Below are 21721 nucleotides of genomic sequence, written 5' to 3'. Positions count from 1 at the left end.
TGCTGCTGTAGCTCAGAGCCATGCAATATTACTTGTATTTTCCCTTTTGGTGTTGATGTTATATAGAAGTTGGAGACACTAACACATTGTGGATATTTCTGCTGAGAAGGAGAAGGGAAAAAGATAGGCTTGAAACAGCCTGCAAGATGGCACAAAGCCAATGCACTGAAAAATGGCAAACGTCACATTTAACAGCTGGACGCAGAAATATTTCTCTTTAATTTGGAAGGAGAAAATTTTTTTCACAGCAGGGCACTCTCAAAAGAGCAGAACATCAAAGAGGGTGGGTCTCCCCAGTCAAACATCATCTGGCTCCAGTGATGGAGCAAAATGAATGAACTGTCAGGACTTTTTTCCAGTGTGTATGTTTTTGCCAAGTGAAAAGTAAAAGGTTCAGTGGCTTGTTCTGATCACAGACCAAATCCTGATAATGGAAAGCCAATTCCCTAAAGTCTTCCTCTGATCAGCTGACAGGCAATGTCTGAAGAAGACCCCAGATTGATTGATGGTCCACTTCGTATTGATGGCCCCTGCCACCCTTAGAGATAAGTGAGATATGCCAAAGGTTTAACAGCTCCTGTGATTGTGACTCAAGCAATGTTCTAATCTAATGTTATAATCCTCACAGAAACAAACTTTCTTCCAAAGAAACTTAACGTGATACTTACCAACACCAGATCTGTACTCTGGCAAGAAAAAAATGCATTTCACATTCTCCACCACGTGTCCACTAGCAACACTAGCACTACTCCCTAATGCACCCTTTTCTTCTGCTTCTTGACTCTGATTTCAGCTCTGAAGCAGCTGCAAACTAACCATCGCCATGGTGGTTTTCTGACGATCTTATAATCTAACAAATTTGAAGGAATAATACAGCACAGGCATTTTTTCAATATAAAAACATGGCGACACAGTTTGTACAGCCATTAGTCATTTGTTTTATGAGGAATCTTAAGCATAGTTTATCATATACTTTATTACTTGACCTTTTAATCATCATCTGGGGAATTTAGCATTCCAGACATTCAAAAATATTCCAAACTAAAAATATCAGTCTGCCTCATTATTTAAAACTCACAAAGGAATTAAGTATATTTTCTAAAATATGTCATTTTTACTGAAATTCTTCATTTATGGTGGGCCTTAATGAGATGTTTAAAAAAGAATTGAAAGAATTATTTGTGGAGTCTGTACTGTAGTAGTAAATGAGTGCTCTGCTAAGATAGATGTTCTACACATACACTGTAAATACAGTCCCTACTCTTATTTACTTACAAGCTCAGAGTGAACATAAACAAATGGTGCACAAAAAAAAAAAAAAAGTATCAAAATCCCTGTTTTCTACAGCCAGGGGATCAAGACACAGAGTTTAGGTACTTGCTGTAAGTCATGTGACAAACCTTTTTCAGAGCAGGAGCTGAGCGGAGCATCTGCAGAGCAGTTCCAGTGTCTGAGCAGAAGTCCTTAACAACATTAAAATCCTGGAAAGTATCTAAGACATACAAACAGTGCTTACCGGTAAGGCACAGGACTGAGGGAGGTCTTTCTGCCCTCTTGAGCAGTCACTGGAGGCTCGGCGGGATACTCAGGGCTATCAGAAACACTAGTGGAAACAAGTCCAGACACCTGAATATACCTCTTTACTTCCTAGTCCAGTGCCAAACCTTACAATAGGCATCAATGCTTTTGTCAGAACAAAGTAATGTTCTTGACATTGTTTGAAAGTGAGGTTACTTGTAGACCTGCTTTCATTTCAGAGAGTTTTTTTTTCACATGTAACTCATTTCTTTAATTCAGGTGCTGTGGCTGGTTTTTTTTGTTGTTGTTGAGTTTGTTTGTTTGTTTTTCTTTTATATAGAATGCTCATGAACTGTGAGTCAGGAAATTCAAAGTGAAGGTGGTGGAGGTCGTAACTATCTCGTGAGCTGATGAGATGATCTCCAGAGACCCTTTCCAGCCTCAGTGATTCTATGAGTCCCTAAAGAGCCCCTGACTTCAAATGAGGTCGTAGCCTCTCATGGTATATGCAAAGGAAACAGAAGAATTGCCTGTCTTAAGGCAAGAAGTCTTGCTTAGAAAGTTAGAGCAAATCATACCTGCTTTTACTTGCCTAAAAAGGCATGTAGGGTTCCAAAGTGTCCAAGTAAGTAGGCAACAGAATTGCATTGACTTCAGTGGCAGTTTTAAGTATAACTTGCTAAAGGATTTTTGCCTGCTTTGGTACAGTATTGAGAGTATCTCTAGGAGCACTGTGCTTGAGAAATACCTTTCTAAACTGATTCTTAAAGTGCTTAGGGGGATATAGTACTGGATCTTTTAAAAAATCCTAAAGATAGAGAAGTCTCAAACAGTTCAAAGTGAAAACAAACAAAATCCCTAATCTATCAAGCTTCATTTACAGAATGGTAGTTGTACCATATATTCTATGTGCCCTACATTAATATGTCTGAAAATATCACTAAGTGCTCAGGCTGGGATTTGTACGTCTAAAATCTGCTACCTTCCTGAAAATTCTAATCCACACACAGACACAGTTTCATGCACAACACTCCAGAAATACAGTTTGGAACCATACTTTGAAAAGGTGCTCAACAGAAATCATGGGAGTGAGGGATCAGAGCCATGAAGATGATTAAGGGAGTGGAGCATCTCCCTTATGAGGAAAGGCTGAGGGAGCTGGGGCTCTTTAGCTTGGAGAAGAGGAGGCTGAGGGGTGACCTCATTAATGTTTGTAAATATGTGAAAGGTGAGTGTCACAAGGATGGAGCCAGGCTCTTCTCTGTGACAACCCATGACAGGAGAAGGGGCAATGGGTACAAACTGCAACACAGGAGGTTCCACTTAAATATGAGAAGAAACTTCTTCATGGTGAGGGTGACAGAGCACTGGAACAGGCTGCCCAGGGAGATTGTGGAGTCTCCTTCTCTGGAGATATTTAAAACCCACCTGGACACATTCCTGTGCAACCTCATCTAGGTGTTCCTGCTCTGGCAGGGGGATTGGACTAGATGATCTTTCAAGGTCCCTTCCAATCCCTAACATTCTGTGATTCTGTGATTCTGTGATCAGAACTGTTCTCTCCTTGTGCCATCAGCTTCCTCTTGGTCAGTAGCAAGGTAAGCCCCAAGTCACATGTGAACAACAGACCTTCCTTGCTCTCCCTGCAACTTCTTTCCTTCTCACATATTAGAATCATGGCAATTTGGAATGATTTTCATTCATAAGCACCTTTTGGTCCTGAGTGATTTCTCTAAGGTCACTGACATCAGTAAGTCACCTTAGGAGGTATGTACCTCCTCACTTGTTTCAGCTGCATTGCCTAGCTTGATGCTGAGTGATGAAATTTGCCAAAACTGGTTTTTGTACATGCTGCTTTGGAGTGCTGTCCTCTGTCACATTATGTTTGTGGTTAGGTATTTTGCGCTTTTAATTCTTTGTTCAACTGGATGGGTGTATTGACTAAACGGAAACAGGTTGAAAGAGCATTTCAACTGAATGACAGAGGACTCTTCTGGAATATTTGGTTACTTGTAGAAGAATGAAAAAATATGAAACAAACACTTTTAATTTCACTTTGCAAAGTCTAAATGTTCTGAGAAAATGAAAGAAAATGGCCAAAGCTCTGTCATTTCCTTGCAAAGGAACAAGTCATGTTTACAGATGCAATGAGGGCAACAAAGAACATCATAACTGTCTTGATTCTCTAGCATGGAATATCATCTTACGAGCTTTACTACTGAGTAAGTTCAGTGAGTTATTCTAGATGAGTGAGGGTTTTCAGCATCAGGCCCTCCTTGTAGATCCCTGCCCGATATGTGTACTGGGATATGCATCTACCAGCCAACTGTCGTGAGAGTCTGCTGTTTGGGTTATTTCAGCTTTGATAATTTGCCTCCCTGTTTCTAAACCATCTTTTCCTTTTTAATCTGTTTTTTTCATTGTCTCTTTGGATACTGACCCTAGATTGGCAACACTTTTTCTCTTTGTGCTCCATGTCCCGCATAAATGAGACTGCAGGGAGCAACTTCAGTCTCTTGCCTCCCCACAGTCTTCTGCTGCCAGCACTGCATGGGAGCACAGTGCAGCGAGCTGGGTAGAAATGTGAATGCCAAGCAAAAATGTCTCCATTGCAGAATGACCCATGGCTAGATTGCCACTGCTTTTTCTGTCCTGTCACTGGACCTGTCAGGAAAGTGCAAAAGCACACACTGAGGAGGCCGTGTTATGTCAGTGGATACTGCAAGAGCACCAGTCCTTTACGGGCCTGTTTGCATCTGTGCAAGTTTCCAACTTCATGTGTGTATTTCTTCTGCTCTGTGTCTTCCCCTCTTTGCCCTGTTGTTGAGTAACACTGGTTTGTGTTACATGTAATCCTTCCCTACTCAAAGACCTCCATGGACTAGTGTTTAAACAAACCGTTGAGACTTGACTTAAAAAAAAATAATGTAATGAAGCCCACATAATCGGCAGGGCACTGCTCTCGTGACACTTTCTGGAATAAGGCCCCAGTCCTCCAACTGCTTACACAGATGCTTGATTTCACACACGAGTAGTCCCATTGAGATCAATGGGACTACAACATGTGTGTAAGTGTTTGCTGGACTGGGGTCTAAGTGAGAGATGAAGCCTTTCACCTAGCACAGACAGTTCAAAACAATGTTTATAGTTTTGTCTGCTATAATCCTTTGAGAAACATTAAAACTAAATAGCTTTTAATATTAGCTGGCAAGTAGTCTCTTTTATAAAATTTGCTAGATGATGCCTGCTAGATTAAAGAAAAGAAACATTAAGCAGATATTATAAGATGTATACCCCTTATCAGATATGGATAATTGCAGAAAATTGCTTTGAATGGTGTGAGCAGTTAAAGACCATTGACTGTCAGGATATATTTCTATGCATTTTCACAGAGGTGTTGCATCCTAGAGTAACTGTTGCCAACAAATGCTAGAAAATGTTTTAGTCTAATTTTAACCAATGATGCCTCCTGATGTTTCCTTCTTGTTCATTTATTTCAGATTTCTGTTCTATTAATATTTTATATCAGTTCAGAATGCTTCAGTGCAGTTAAAAACATTTGGAAATCTTGTGCTAATCGAAGTATAAAGAAATTTACATGATTTTACATGTAATACAAACAAAACCAAAGCAAAAATCATTCTCTAGATGAACTGTTGCATTTTTGACATGGCAACAAAATATCATCCAGTTATTTAAAAAACAGAAGCACTTTGAAGTAACTAGTTATTGACGTAAATTTATTTCACATACCTGTAAAGACTGTAGTTACTAGCTTTCACTATCTACATAATAACAAAAACAAATGAGTCTTATCAAGCAAAAGTGGAATATATGAGAAGCATTTATAACCGTGTTTCTGAAATAGTGTCCATACGGAAAATAGAGAACCTATTAAAATGTTTCTGTGTATAGTAAAATGAGGTTGCTGACATGTATACTACTATTTTTTCATAACTGTTTTATGTGTGTATTTGATTGTTACAGATTCAATAATATTTATTAGGCATCAAAGTTAGAGTTATCACAGTGTGATGAATAGACATTTATACTGACTAAGCATAATTTGCCTGTTTACTGTATAGGTAATCTAAAAGATAGTAAGTCATTTACAAAGTATTTCAGTGTTTGAGACATGGTCTTTGTAAAGGATGTGAATATAAAATGTTATTATTATCTATCAACATCAGTGTTCCTTTTTAGTTCAGCTCTATTTGGAGACTTTTCCATGCATTGCAGTTTGCTTCTGAGTTTCATTATATTTCATATCTTCTTTCCTATCGAGAGACTAAGAGTTGTTCTTAAAATGTACACTGAATATCCTGACTTGGTCACCAAGCTAGTGAATGAAGGAGAAAGTTGTGATGACTAAGAACATGATTGTTTCTGCACAGCTTTCGTATTCAGTGTGTGAACAGGAGAAGATGCATACTCAGAAGGGCCCTCTTCCTCAAATCAGATGCCCAACTGCTAATATTAAAGATGTTTAAAATCCAAAAGCATTAATTTTTCAAACAGTTGTTATAATCAAATATGAACCAGCTGTAGTTTGATTTTCAGCCTAAACTATGCTCCTTAAATGTAATCTATTCAGGGAATTTTGTCAGTTGTCTCCTCTCTTTCATTTCCTGCAGCATCTTCTGAACATTTCAGACTTTCTAGATAATGAGGTCCTTTGGCAGTGTGTTGATTTCAAAGGGAGCTAGACACCAATGTACTACACAGAATGCAATCTAAACGAGTAAGTTATCAAGTCATGTATACAATCCAGTTTGCTTTCAGTTTAACATGATTAGAAAAGCTAATAAATAAATAATGTATACACGCCATAATAAACACTAGAGCCCATTGGCATTTTGCTTAACAGTCACTGCCTTAGGGAAGTCAAATTTCTGCATTTTACTGTGAACTTACCTGCATGATTCTCAGAGTTTTTCCAAAAAGTGAGTGTTCACTATTTCTTCTGCTTTATGGAAGAATTAACCTTCCTTGTCATTTGTTAAGATGGCCCTAGAGCTCTGTTCTATCAGTAATGCCGCTGAACACTCTCTCCCAATCCATCAAGGCATGCTTGTATTCAACTTTACTTACACTACTAGTTTGTTCCAGGGGATGAATACAATGCTGCAAAATGAAAAGAAAAGAGAAGAAAAGAAAAGAGAAGAAAAGAAAAGAGAAGAAAAGAAAAGAGAAGAGAAGAGAAGAGAAGAGAAGAGAAGAGAAGGGAAGAGAAGAGAAGAAAAGAAAAGAGAAGAGGAAAGAAAAGAGAAAACAAAAGAGAAAAGAAAAGAGAAAAGAAAAGAAAAGAGAAAAGAAAAGAGAAAAGAAAATAAAAGAAAAGAGAAAAGAGAAAAGAAAAGAGAAAAGAAAAAATAAAATGAAAGAAAAGAAAAAGAGAAAGAAGTGGCAATTTCCTTCAAAGGAAATAATTAGTGGAATCAATCCAAAGAGGACCATAGCAGACACACAAACCCTGGTCCTTTCTGCCTGTAGCTTCCTTCTCCAAACAACCAAATGCACTGAGAAACATTGCCTGAGTGGCTGAAGAGTTCTGGGCCCTGGGGAGGAAACTGGGCTCCCAGATTTAGGATGCATCAAAGATTGTGTATTAGGCAATGGGTCTTGCTGGTTCTGAAAAGAGACACAAGCAGGGAAGCAGGGCTGCTCTCTGGTGTCAGTTATAAGCTTTATACGTCCAGTCTCAGAATGTAATCTTCCATAATTACACACCTTTTACAGACTGTCAGCTAAATAGCCAGGCTTATAAACATTGCTCTTTTTGGCACTGTTTTAAACTTCTGTTTAGGATACAGCCACCTGTAAAGGATACTGTAGTGTTGTTATGTCAAAAGGAAGGTCTTACAGCAGTGAGATTTTCCTAAGGTAGAGATTATTCAGTTCTGATGTCCAAGCCAGCAAGGGAAGAAGTTGTCAGTGTTGCTGTGGCTTGCAGGTTCATCGATTATTATAGAAAGAATATAACTTGTATGGATGCTACCATATCTGACATGTCAGTCAGTTTCATCAGACATTTACAACCTTTTTCTCTGTATTTCTAGTAGTTTAGATTACACGCATCGTTTTTAAATGCACAGGTGATGATTTATGAAATATATGTACTCATCAAAAGTACTCCTTGCTATCTTGACTCTTCCCACTGAAGAAGTCCACTTGTGAAAGGAGAAGGCTAATGCTGTGTGATTTGAAAACCCTATGACCTTATGCAGGTGAAGTCAATGAGAATAGCAGCGAACAGCAAAAGGCAAGATTCTCTACTAATGTTAAGAATTAATTCTTGCACATTTTGTGGTCTTCTTCACATCTCTTTTAATGTATTGCAACACAAAAAAGATATTCTGATTGTTACTTTTCCCACACCTATGTACATGCAAAGAAAAATTCCACTTTCAGGACCAGTCGTTTCTCCCTCTGTCTGTGAGGAAAATGAGAGGTCACTTAAATTGTATGCTAATACCTTTTTTGTTTGACTAAACTGAAAAATAAAATGCAGGCAGAATTTCTAAAGACCTTCTAAAGTCCTTCAGCAGGCCATAGAAAGAGAACAAGGGAAAACTGCTAGAAAGGAAAGAACTCCAACAAACTAACCATTTTTTCTCTCCTTGTCTCTTCTGTGAAATTGTTTTTCATGCTTCACGGCTTGGCTTTCTCTGCAACCGTACTGTTACATTCAGGCTCCTTTATTCTGAAATTCTATAGCATCTATACCAGAAACTGGAACAACAGTTTTTAGCTTTGGAATTACATTTGTCCTCATCTATCCAAGTGAGCAATACTGACCATGTAGGTACTGAAGTAACTGAGAGTTGAGAAGGCTCCTTAGTGCTCTGCCTTATCTGTTAATACTACTTAAGTCTTACATGCTCCTACCTATACTTGGTATATTGCCAGAGTGACAGATGTTCCAGCAACTGCTGTTTATTTTACTTAGTAATGGTCGTTTGTAGATTTTAAAGTATTACTTACATGAGATACTGCGTGCTTGAAAGTTATATTATTATTGCCATGATGTGTTTTTATTGTCATTGTAATTATAAGTTTCAGTATCTAAAGCCTCCAAATAATTATCAATAACCAATCTAACAAGTCATAAATCCAGTCCTTCATATTTCATTTATATTTGGATGCCATTATAAGATGAACTTGACCAGTATCAGTACACCGGCATCCTACAGGCTTTTTCCCCTGTTTCCCGGTTGGAATGCATGTGTAGGGTATGAGGAATATCAATGTCACCCTGTAAGAAATTTCATTATATACCTCATGCCTTTCTGTATTTATGTCTTGATTACTGAGTAAACTGGTGTTTGTAATGAAAGGGATATAAAAAATAGAAGAGAGAAGACTTGAATTGTGCTGGTTACACTTTGGACTTACTTTATTGGAAAATGAAGCTGTTTCTGTTGTATTCTGAAGTCAAAGGACGAAATTCATAGAATAGTAATATGCTCCACATTCTGATTCTCTTTATATGTAACACACCGGTAAGCTACCCATAAATAGTCGAGCACCTATTAAGAAGTTAATTGATTATATGGGAGTTGCTAAGGAGGAACACAAGGCATGTCAAATGAGAAGGTGACTGCAGTCCTCTTTTATCAGACTCTGATCTCTGCCAGTAGTCAGGTGCATTTGTCAAAATTGGAACAGACCATAAAAAAGAAACTTTAAAGCTTTGAAACATTTAAAGCAAAGGCAAAACCCCCTTAAAACTCAGCAAAAACAACAGTTAACAAGTACTTTGGGTCAGAAGAGGGAAAAGATCCAGTAAGCAGTTTAGGTAATGCTTCCAAGTGTAATCAAAGTAGAAAAATGAAATGGCTAATTTTGTTTCAACAATTTAGATCAATGACTATTGTGAGATACAGAAAAAGAAAAAAAAAAGATATGTATTCCCCATGGGGAGCTGGAGAAATGGTATTTTACTTCTCCATGAGGCTCTTGCAGTGCATTACATCATACCAGTGTAGATGGATGTAGTTACCTAGTGAGGTAGTCAAAGATTTTCAGTAACATCAGTTTACCACAGGATTCTGTAGTAGTTTTTTAATAGAATTTTAAAGTATTATTGCATGTGTAATACAGATATAGGTGAATATGTATACCTATATAGTTTGCTGTAATGTCTGGGTTCACAACTTGTGCTACAGGTTTGCTTTTCTTCTGTTACGGCAGGTCATGGTTTGCTCCCTCATTGTGGTGTCTTCAGGTGATTATATAGTGGTTGCCAAATTTAAGCAGTTGTAAAATGAATAAGAACTGGTTCGCGATGGTAATGTGAATAATAACCATATCAGTTATGTTTTTTTTCAGGTTTTAACCTGTCTTATACAATTTGAGAAATGAACTTGTACGACACACTGTTGCTATTTCTCTTTTAAGGTTACAGTTTCTGCTCCCTTACAGTTGTTTTTTTGTTCCTGTAAGAACAGAGCTAAGAATGTTGTGGCATGGATTCTGACTATGCAGTTTTATTTACAATATCAGTAATATCTCCCTAGGAATGGAGAGCAGCATAGAGTCACTGGTGCATCAGTACTTGCAAGAATAAAGCATTTGGAAATACTTAGTCTTCCTTGTAGAGCAGTCCTTCCTACTCCAGGCCACAGCCTGAGAAAGCTCCAGCCTTACATTTTCGTGGCAGGTTTTAATTTCTCATGTCAACTCATGACTGTTCATATACACGAAGTTCTAAGTAGATTCCTACGTGTCCAGATATCGCTGTCAGTACCGATTATGGCAGTCTACTTGGTCTTTCATGTCTCATATCATCTGGAGATTAGGAAGTTATCAGCTTTTTATTTATGGGAGTTGTTTTGCCTCACATTAAGCCATATATTGTGATTTTGGTAAGCACCATGTAAATGGATAGATAATAAAAACTGTGCTGAGACTGTCTGGTTATGTATTGTCAAAATGGTCCCAGACAAGGACTGTTAGTAATTAATTTTTCCTTCTCTTCCTTTTTGTAGGTTGATTTCCTGTAAAACTTTTCCATTTCCATTACGTATTTTTATTGCTTTTAACATATTTGCTCATATATTCAAGATACATTAGCATGTTTACATGAGAACGGATCCTTGCTAACAATCAACAAGCTACCATATATGAAGATAAATGAAATCCTCAGTATTGGAGTATTTGTTTGTCTCTGAGGACTCCTGATTTCTCTGACTTTATTGCACCAATCAGCACATATTTGGGTAACATCTTGCTTCTCCAACCCAAGAGCATCTGGCCAGGTTAGATCTGGTCCTTGTCACAGGCACTCAGGAACAAATGATAAGGATCTCTGTAGACATTTGATTTCCCTGTATCTCATGTTCTAGCATTGGATGTATTTCTCCTGATTACTCCCGGTCCCTCCTTGTGAAAAGCAAATGTAGGGCTGGCTCCTGAATTTGAGACTCTTGGTGGTGGAGTAAAGAACTAGATTCTGGTGCCTGTGTATGTTTTTGTGTGCATTATCAGAAACGCTCTTTTATTAAAGCAGAAATATTGAATATAGTTACATAATTTTGGATATTATTATCTTGGCAAGATTGCTAATTTGCTTTCTCTATAAATGTTAAATTCAACATAATAAATGTGCTTCCTCTTCAATTAGCAGAATTAGGACTTTCAAGAAGATATCAATTTAGGTTCATAAAATTTCAAAAGAGATATCATTTTTGGGGTAGCATTATTAAATCAGGTGGCATCTGTGGAGGGACGAAAGATCTGAAGATCAAGTTTGCTTCAGATAAACATAATTCTTCAGATCCATTTCTGATGTTTAACAAAGTAGTAGTTTCGTAACAGGTAAATATCTCGTGACACCATGTCCTTTTAGTAGGATTAGCACTTCCAAGATAACATTTTTTAAGCACTCAGAAGGACAGATGTGCATGAAATGTGTATTTTGGTTTCAGAGCCTCCAGAGCAATTTTATTCTTTGACTTCAGAGGGATCGTCCAGTGCTGAATAGAGACTGGAGTCTTTTTTTTAAAAAAAAAAATCACCATAACTAGCGCTCATGTCCTTAGCAGGGATGTCATGTTCAGGAAAACCATGATTCCCTCAGGACTGATTACTCGTTTACTACTTCAAAAAATTATGTGTCTCAAAGGAGATTCTAAAGGCATCTTCAAGCCTCTTTTTCCTTCTAGTCTCATTTGTTTTGGTATTATGAATCCTACAACCCCCTGATGTATTGTGAGGTTGCTGAAGTACATGCTTTTGCTGCAACTAAGATATGAAGTAAGAGATACTTGTTTAGGCATTGCTACTGCCCCTTGCTCAGATGTTCCTGCCATTTCAATGCAGGCTTTACATCCAGATTTTCTTGTTTATCTGGCAGTTCATTATTTAAGGCCACCCTGTCAAAATAGGTTAAATATTCTTTGGGAAACATGGTCATAGCTTTGAGATACCACAAATATGTTTAATACAAAAAGATTGGCTTGATAAAAGAAACATGACAAACTTGCATCCCCCAAAATGCTTTCCTCCTGCTCCATGTAGATTGCTAAGAGCATCAGTACATGATGACAAATCTCATGTAAATAAATTCCTGGAAAAGGCATAGAGAGACACCAGCAAAGCAGTGAAAATGATTGCTGATGATTTGTTCTAACTACTTGGCCTTGTGACATCTCCCCTAGATATATGACCAAGATGGGACACTGCAGCACTTTATTGATGGTGGAGAACCCAGCAAGTCAAGCTGGATGAGGTATATCCGATGTGCAAGGCACTGCGGGGAACAGAATTTAACAGTGGTTCAGTACAGGTAAAGTATGTTTTGATTTACTCAATGCAACAAATGTAAATATTTTTAGTGAAAAAGTCAGACTGGAACTGTTGCCAGTACTATTGCCTTTGATTACAAAGGCAGTAGCAGGGCTTTCGTGAGTGTGCTCCTTCAGGGATTGCTGCAGAGTGTAGTGGTGATGGGTTTAATTTTGGTTGCCCTGAGCTGGGGCCGTGGCAGTGAGCATGCTAGACCTGGAGCTCCTGGGAAGAAGCGTAACCCGTGTCACTCGTGTGACCACCACACTGCACAGACCCCCCCTGAGTGTTTTCAAATGGCCTGATCAGTAGCAAGCCAACACAAGCAATCCTCCACCCTTAATAAAGATGCATGTGCTAGAGAAAGGGGGAAAAAGGCAGGAGGGGTGTTTTGAACCCCCGGGCTTTCTGAGAGTCAGTCATGAGTCACGTACACACCTAAAACTGATACGCTGAGTGCACCTGCCAGCCCAGATTGCCAGTGCCTGTGCCTCCTGTGTTGCTGAAGGTCAAAATGTGAAGAAAAATGTAAAGAAATTATGGTGCATTTTACTTTGTACTTGCAAACAGATGCAGAAAACCCAGATAATGCATAACATAAATATATGATCTCAGCTATAAACAAAACTTTTGCCTCAAAATAAGAAGCAACTGCTTGACCTTATTAAACGTGGTAGGAAGCACATCAAAAGATGCCCTGGGCTTGCCAGTCGCAGTGAGCAATCCCAATTTTTGCTAGTTTCTTTAGAGAGTGGAGTTTACTTTCTTTAGAAAGAATTCTAAACTTATTTAAAATACCTTTAAAATTAAAAATAAAACATACAAAAGCTAGCTAAAATGAAATATATATAAAGTTTGATTATCCCATAGGGTTCCAATTTAACAATGGTAAAATTGTTCAATTGTATTTTCAGCTTTTTTATTCTCTGGCCAGTTGACTAAATAATGCTGCAGTTAAAAAAATAACAATCCTATTTATACATTGCAAATCTTTTATTATATCCTTAAATATCTGATACCTATAGCTACAATCCCATTGGATTTTGAATAAACACACTGGATAATGATTGCTGTGTTGAAAGAATATTTATGTATGCATCTTGTGAACTATTCCTCAGTGTGGTGGTGTGTGCATACACATATATATAAATAAGAAAAAAAAATACATATGCATACATATATATAGATGACAAACAGAAATGAAAAGTGAGCATGAGAAAGTCATTACACATCTGTCAATATTAAGTGGATTTTACAACTCTCCTTTCATGATGGAGTTCCCTCTGTTGATCTGTTTTCGATTACTTCAGATCTTTATAAAATGAACTACAAAAACACAATTTAAAAAACTGGCATCCATCACCAGTGACTGCATCCAAGTGTAAGAAAATAGAAAAGTTGGACACCAAAAAAAGGGCCTAATTTTTATTGTACATGGACGTCCTCCTCACAGAAAGTCAGCTGGTTTAAATTCATTCTGTTATGATTTGTAATATCTAAATGGAATTTTCTTCAAAGTGCTCTTGATTGATTGACCCTTAGCTGAACGTTTTGTTTTTATTTTGAGGCTGACAATAATGTTTGTTGGCATGTGTTCTGCTTCAACTGCGTTGGGACGCCATGAAGCTATCTTTATGAGTCATCCAACCACAATACTAAATACATGTCAGCAAAGGAAATATTATCCGAAAAGGGAAAAATCCCTTTGATGTACTTCAGCATGCAGAGATTTCTGCAAGTTTTGGAAGCTCTGCACGCTTGTAAGGGACGGTGTACGCTTACACTTTTTTTTTCCCTGCCTACTCCAAGCCTCACAGACCACCCATTGCTCAAAAACAGTTCTGCTCTTTCAGCGGCAAAATGTGTCATTTGGTTTTAGCACATTCATTTGCTGGGCTGCTGTGTTTATATTAGGGGAAGCCAAACTGAGAGATGAAATGTTACAAGGGTGAATTACAAAGTAGACTCAATTTTTCTCAGGTTAGGAGATGCCGGTAATTTATAGCATGGCTCCGGCTTTCATTTTTGCGTAACAGTGGAAAGAATTAAAGAAATAACAAAGAAAGAGGGGGAGAAGAGAGGAAGAGGTGGAGGGAAGAAGAAGAGGAGACACAAAGGGAAGAGTTTTTGTCAGATATTCATAGAAGAGTAGGAAAACCGTTCTGCTTAGCTAGCAGTGCCCTCCTGAGACAGGGTGGCAGTAAGTGAGGAAAATAACAAGATAAATGAAATTTTTGCAGCTGCTAGTAAAATATTGAGAATCTGCACTTTTTTATTGATCTTTATGATCCTGTTGCCAAGAGCCACTTTGCGGTGACAAAATGTGTTGACAAGTGCATATCTCACTGCCATGAAAAATGTGGTAAAAGATTCTCCTTATGTCTGCAGTGTTATACAAGGAACAAATTGCATCGCTACAGCCAATTCTTTATAGAAAGTCTAAATTTAAGGCCTACCAACCCTAAACATTTTTATCTTGAACTTCAGGCTAACGTTTGTAGCAATTCTTCACTCAGAAAACTGGTTGAGGCCTAACATTTTTTTTGGTCTATAGATGTTTTTCTGCCTTACATAAGCTGTTATAAAAAATGGTCATTTCTTGGTACTTTGACTGTATCATTTTGGTATGTAATCCTTCAATGAGAATGGAGTGTTCTTGTGTATATTGAATTTCTATCCATCTCACAGGAGTGTGTTTTAATGTTCCATGTGAAACCAAAGGGAAAAGCCACTACAAACTGATAACATTTTTATTTTATCTTGTGCCTGATTTTAATCTTACGGTTTTTGCCCCCCTGTAAATCTGCTAACTCTGGAAGTATCACTCTGAATCTATTCACATCAGTGCAAGATCAGGATAAGGCCCTTGTTTTTATGGTAGAGACTCCAGGATTTTTCCTTTTTTTCCCCTCAACTTCCAGTTCAGTGTTCTAGGAATATCCACAGTCTTTTACCACAGAACAACGTGAGAAGATATCAAAATTATAGTAACACTAGTGTACATTTACTGAAGGATCATCAACGTTACCCTCACATTCCATAAGGGCGAAAATGTTATGGTTGCTCAGGTTAACCCATTTTTTTTGTTTCCCCAAGCCAAAGCTTATTTTACGCAACAATCCAAGGTCCCTCTTTTTGGTGGTGTACTGCTATAATGAAAGGTCACATCATGCTACTTCAAAACACTTGCTAAAAGAACTTATTAAAATGAAAGGACTGTTGTCTATTTAGCCCTGAAATATGTTAGCTTTAGCTTAGATGACAAATGCAAATCTGTTTAAAATGGCTGAACTTACAGAACTTTGTGCACTGCTCTGTTGTTTGTACTGTGTGAGCAAAATGTAGCATTTCTAAAATCACTTTAAAAGGGACATTGCAAGAAAATAACTGTCTTTTCATAAAATCTTGGTGCTTGCAAAATCTTCGTGTGTAAAATATGCTATGCACAAAGTGCCTGTAGGCTCTTGGTTACCCTGCTACAGGAACAAAGTCCTTCCCTAATGATAGATTTTGTTTAAAAATAGTAAATGCTTTCAAAATAATAGATTTCTACTGTAATACTGTCTATGATAAGAGGAGAATGTTCTATTACTAAATTAGGCATTTTTTTTCTTTTTCTCTTGATCAGGTCAAATATATTCTACCGGGCTTGCATAGATATCCCCAGGGGCACCGAGCTGTTGGTGTGGTACAATGACAGCTACACATCTTTCTTTGGAATCCCTCTCCAGTGCATTGCACAAGATGAAAATTGTAAGTTCTTTCTTGCATTTCTACCTGTGTAAGCCAGGATTCCTGTTTTACACCTGATCAGCTACATTCATAGATTATTTTAAGGCATATTAAATGAAAGTGATTACGTATTTAAGGTAAGCTGCTTGTGTACAAAACAAACCCCTGAAGCTGATACACTTAAACCTTGCAAAATCGTGGTATGGTTACCTAAATAAATGGAGGTGTTTGGAAGTGTGCAAGTATGTGCAGTTAAATATCAGATATCCCAGCACGGCAGACCCACATAGCTTGGTAGTATGTAGAATCATTCTTCCTTATAAGTGATTCATATCTATTCTATTCTTAACTGTTTTGCTTAGCCCTTTCCATTGTTGGCAGACCTGTCACAAGACACTGTCTTGCCAAAACAGTAATTCGCTACAGGTCCACGAGACCTCTGTTAGTGATTCTTCATTCTATTACCACTGACCATGTCAAGAAAAGCTTTGTCTGACTGATTGTAGAGATGAGATGCTTGTGGTTAAAAGGTAAAAGCCAGCTTCTCTAGACACAAACGGAATGTAAGTAGCCTGAAATGATAATGAACCTCCATTCCATCCTGACCATCCTCACTTCCATCCATTCTTCTACCCCTCCTCAATATTTTGGGTTTTTTTTTGTTTAGTAGGAATCATAACAAAATTAAGCATGTAACTTACAACACAAACCCAGTGCAATCTGGATACCTTTGTCTGTAATGGGAATGGGTGATCCAAGCACACCCTTCAGTTTCACTGTTTGTGTGTGTTGCTCAATTAGAACTTACATCAAAGACCACTCTTCCATTTTGACAGCTGTGTGTATCAACATGGAAGAAGAATCCAAGAATGGATGCCTGATTGACTTTGGTCTAAAGTAACCCTGTGGCTGCCAATGCTTAATCAATTACATATATGATGTATTTTTTTGGTCGAGTACTTGGATACTTAAACAGCAATGCTAGGATGAACTCGTGTTTCATAGCATCTTAAATACTGAATCATGCAGCAATAAAACAGCAAGATAGCAGAGATTAAGCTGTCAAAAATAAACATCCTCTTTCATCCTGAGTTTTGAAATCTGTTGGGCTTGAGAAAAGTTTAAAAGAAATTTAATTACTGACAGTAATGTTTGCTGATAAAACTCATGCTCTGCAGTGTACAATATAGAAATATTATTTTTTCTTTCATGAGCTGAAGCTTACAAAACCTTTATTTGAAAAGCCAAGCATTATGACTAAAATCTCTAAATACTGTCACTTGCTATTTTGCTGCGAGAGAAACCAAAGTTTCATCCGCAGAGCGGCTGACATATATAGATGAAATTCTTCTCGGAGCATGGAGCCAGCTGCCTGCTGGTATATGACTTAAGTGACGCTTAAGCCCTCAGAGTAGACCTTCTGCTTATCTTCTGCACAGGAGTATTTTCACTCAATATGAACTCTGCCTATATTCCTTAGGTCTTTACTATCCTGATCTTGTTTCTTCTGTGGACCTTTATGAACACATTTTAAAAAAAAAAAGTGATCTGCTTTTTCTATCACAGTTTTGGGGGAAAATGAAAGTATATCAATTGACCCTTGTACTGAAGAGACACAGAATATGTATTATATGTCTGGCAACATATAAATAGCCTCATGGATGTTACTCAGAAATCAGGTCCTCAGATACTGAAGAAAAGAATGAGCTAGGAAGGACCTCAAATTAAGTAAATTAAATAACATGTAATATTATAATGTTGGAGTCATTATGATTGATGGACGATATTAGAACACAAGTCTGTGAATTAACTGACATTATTTAAGATATTACCAAAACACTAGTTTGCATTACATTTTTATTTTATATTAAAGAATGTTAGATGATTCCAGCTCACAACTGAAAATTAGTTCTCATATTTACTCTTAGAAATCTATTAACACTACTTACCTAAACAGAGTCGCAGTTTCTAATCACCTGTTTAGTAGGTGCTATGTACCTACATGTGGATATGTACATACAAACCCCTTGTGATAGTAACCAAATCTGTGAACATTTGTAGACATAGGCATACATACAAATTTAATTTAAAAATCTCCATTAAAATATTATTTCATGAGGCTGAGCATGCCAAAATTAGAAAACATGAGAAAGTACTGGGCCTAAATAACCTAAATTATGCTTCTTTTTGCATTGCGTTACAATCTTTCATAAGCTGACCCCATTTTTCCATAGAACTCTTGCTTCATTCAGTGCATGATCTAGATGGTACTAACAGAGTGAAGCAGCTGTTCAACTTTCTTCTATATGTTTGAGCTCCTACCTTTCTTATCATGTGACATCCAAATTCAGCACTGAATTACTTCTTTATGAGAACAGTGTATTGCATTTCTTGCTGAGATATCTGAGTGCCTCATAAACCATAGTTAATTGATGACCATAACACCTTAATGGGACTGGGAAAAACTTTTTTCCTATTTTGTAGGTGGGAAATTGATACATGAAATTATCTGTGCCTATACTTTGCATTGTCTTGTGGTGATCTAACCGCTGTTAGCCATAATCGTACAAATCATGGTGAAGTCACTGGCTTTGTACCATACTAGCTGTGTGACTATTTGTGAGATGTAATAGTATAATATCCTTAGTGACCACACTTTAAAAGAATAAGGGAACTCTTGCTGCAGTAGATATGTAAGCCTTGTTGTATCTCAGGGAGTATCGTATAAAGGATTTTTTTATCCCATGCTCTCAAAATTCATGCTTGCCTGTGATATGACAATTGGACATGCTGACTGCAACATGCAGAGTCAGGGTAACACAAGTGCTGTAGCATTTTCTTTCAGATGACAATCCCATTGTGCAATAAATGTATATGAGTCAGGTTTCTCTGAGTCCTTTCAGTCTCAGACACCCTTTTGCATGAGTTTTCACGTCAGTGTCACAGAATCAGTATCATCCATTCAGACTGCTGTCTCATTCAAACCCTTTTTTTAATGCATTGTTAAAATAAAGTTGTTTAATTCCAGTGTCAAGAAAATGGATGTTGGTTGTGGGTTTTTGTTACAGGTTTTTTTTATTTGTGTGTGTGTGTGTGTGTGTGTGTCTCCCAACGCTGTATTAGTTTTAAAAAGGCATAAAAAGGATCTTATTTACTTTTCTTGTTTTCTCCCAGTGAATGTCCCTTCGACTGTAATGGAGGCCATGTCCAGACAAGACACCCTACAGCCATTTAATAAAAGTAGCAAACTATCCCCTGCCACTCCACAGCGATCCATAGTATTTCCACAGACTCCGTGTAGCAGAAATTTTTCTCTCCTGGATAAGTCTGGGTCCATCGAGTCAGGATTTAACCAGATCAGTGTCAAAAACCAACGAGTTCTTGCAAGCCCAACTTCAACAAGCCAACTAAATTCTGAGTTCAGTGACTGGCATCTTTGGAAATGTGGGCAATGCTTTAAGACTTTCACCCAGCGGATCCTCTTACAGATGCATGTGTGTACGCAGAACCCTGACAGGTAAAGCCCAGGCTCTCTTTATTTCTGTATCTACTGATAGCCAGATCCACTGCTTTCTTCTTTTATCAAACTGTTATCATTTCCAAAACCAAACCATTATTAGGATGAGCCTGTACGACATAATTCATCTGCAGCTGTGTGAAGTAAGCCGATAAAAACCATTGCTTGACTTCACTATTTGTAAAAACATTTGGTGCCTAAATGTGGAGATAAAAGGAAATAGCTAAGGATATAATCTTGTTTTCAGAATGGTTTGGTACATCTAATGGAGGCAGCAAAATAGAAGGAAAATTTATTAATATCATAGATGGAAAAATGAGGTCAAGATAATTAAAAGTCTCTCGGTCTTCCAAAGATAATCTAACTTGCTGCTCAGTGGCTGTCACAGTCATTTCAGGGTTCACCTATAGTGTGCAATGTGTATGAACTTAATTAAGTACTAAGAGGTAATGAATTGGAATTTTTTGCTTAGTACTATTTTTCTTCAGAGCATGCAAACCCATAAATCGTGCAAAGCTGTCAAAAGGAAATACCTTCTCCACTAGTGATGTGGAGGAAAACAGATGCCACTTATTCAATAAACTAATATCCACACAGAAGAAAAATGTTGACTAGATACCTCAGAGTCAAAGTTGGTTTGAAAGTTTGTCAATACAGAATTTTATGGCTGTGAACTGACGATGAAATTTAGCTGAACAAGTGAATTAAAATTTCAGGTACTTTGACCAGTGGCACAGTAAATATAATGGAACCATTATTTATTAATCTAAGCTGGTTTATTTGACAATTTTGATAGCTGGCAGGACAAAAGACAAAAATCAAATTAATTCAATAAAAAAGGGTGCCCATGTTTTGTCTCTTCTTCAAATGTGAAGAAGGTTTTAGCAGAACAGCTGGATCCCTGGAAGGTTGTTCTAAAAGCAGCATTCGATTGTGAATTACATTTAAAAAAACACTAGAAAAATAGTCAACAGTAAGTCTGTGCATGTGTTTGTATGCATGTCTATGTCTCTTTGTGTACGTGATTATCTACGTGTACACATATGCCTGTGTGATTCTGTGGGTGTGGAGATACTGGAGCATAAATCCAGTTTTCCAGCAAGAAATGTCAAGCATGCTAGGGGCAAACTAGATTCCATGCAAATCTTGATAGAATTTAGATAGTTGATAATATCGTGAATACAAACAAAACTTTTCAACATTTTCTGAATTGTATACTGGCCTTAGCAGAAACAAAAAAACGTTATGCTAACGAAGCTGTAGGACACAACTGACAATTTAAGTGCCACGATGTAGAATATAGGTCCCAAAAGGTCCACTCTCCTAAGCCTCACGGACTCTTATGTTTCCAGTATTGAAGCATCCTAAGCATACTAGAAGTCATAAAATGTCATGTCAGGGAGTCTAGAAAAGGTGCGTTGTACGTATGTCCCACATAGGTTTTAAGTGATTTATCCAACCAGGAGTGACCCCTAGATTTCATCCTTTCCTTCACTTGAACCTATGTCTTCCTTTATGAAGAAGCAAGCTGCAGACAATAGTTAATGCAAGAAGTGCCTCCCCTAATGGGGCTGTTTTGCACTCTAAGAGGTAGTTAAATGTCCATTTTCCAGAGAGACAAAAGGAGGATATGTCTGTCCTACAATAGGTCTGTCATCTTGGAGGTGAGAGATTTGATTTTTTAAAAAATTTATTTTGATTTATTTTCTCCTAAGTATCTTGTGTCAAATGTTGTGTGAAACATAGGATGGAATTTAAGTCTTCCCCTTTGGAAGTGAATACCCTCTTTAGTAGGTTACTGATTCATGATGTCTCAACTGTTTTGTCTCTCCTGTGCCTGCCTTGATTTGTCCATGCAGAACAGCTTCAACAAGAAAGTGTAGAGCATTTTTAGTTCAGAATACCCTACAACATAGAAGGAAAATTATCTAGATCAGAAGAAAAGTTGGATCCCCTAGGGACAAAGAAGGCAAAGGGTGCTTAGAGAAAGGACTCAGCAGATTTGAGGAGGGTTAGGGTGGAGAGGAGGTAAGTAAAGAAGGACTAAGTGTTGAATTCCAGAAGCTTTAAGGAATGTTTGAAACATAATAGCTAACACCTTTTTATCGATATTGATAGTGGATAATTTAGCTGATTTCTTCTTTGACTTGTAGAGTTTTGTGAATC

General features: G+C 37.6%; 1 protein-coding gene across 1 annotated transcript in view; it reads left to right on the top strand.

Moving 5' to 3' along the window:
- Positions 1 to 21721, top strand: part of PRDM6 (PR/SET domain 6) — a 73321-nt gene that overhangs the window by 37026 nt on the left and 14574 nt on the right. The window contains exons 3-5 of the mRNA XM_065657426.1: positions 12180 to 12307; positions 15935 to 16059; positions 19213 to 19555. Coding sequence (XP_065513498.1) covers positions 12180 to 12307; positions 15935 to 16059; positions 19213 to 19555 — 596 coding nt within the window. The remainder of the gene's footprint in view (positions 1 to 12179; positions 12308 to 15934; positions 16060 to 19212; positions 19556 to 21721) is intronic.

The sequence above is a fragment of the Caloenas nicobarica genome, chromosome Z (assembly GCF_036013445.1).
Source record: "Caloenas nicobarica isolate bCalNic1 chromosome Z, bCalNic1.hap1, whole genome shotgun sequence".
NCBI classification, from domain to species: domain Eukaryota; kingdom Metazoa; phylum Chordata; class Aves; order Columbiformes; family Columbidae; genus Caloenas; species Caloenas nicobarica.
Note: the sequence above shows the minus strand (reverse complement) of the source record. Positions and strands in the feature narration are given on the sequence as shown.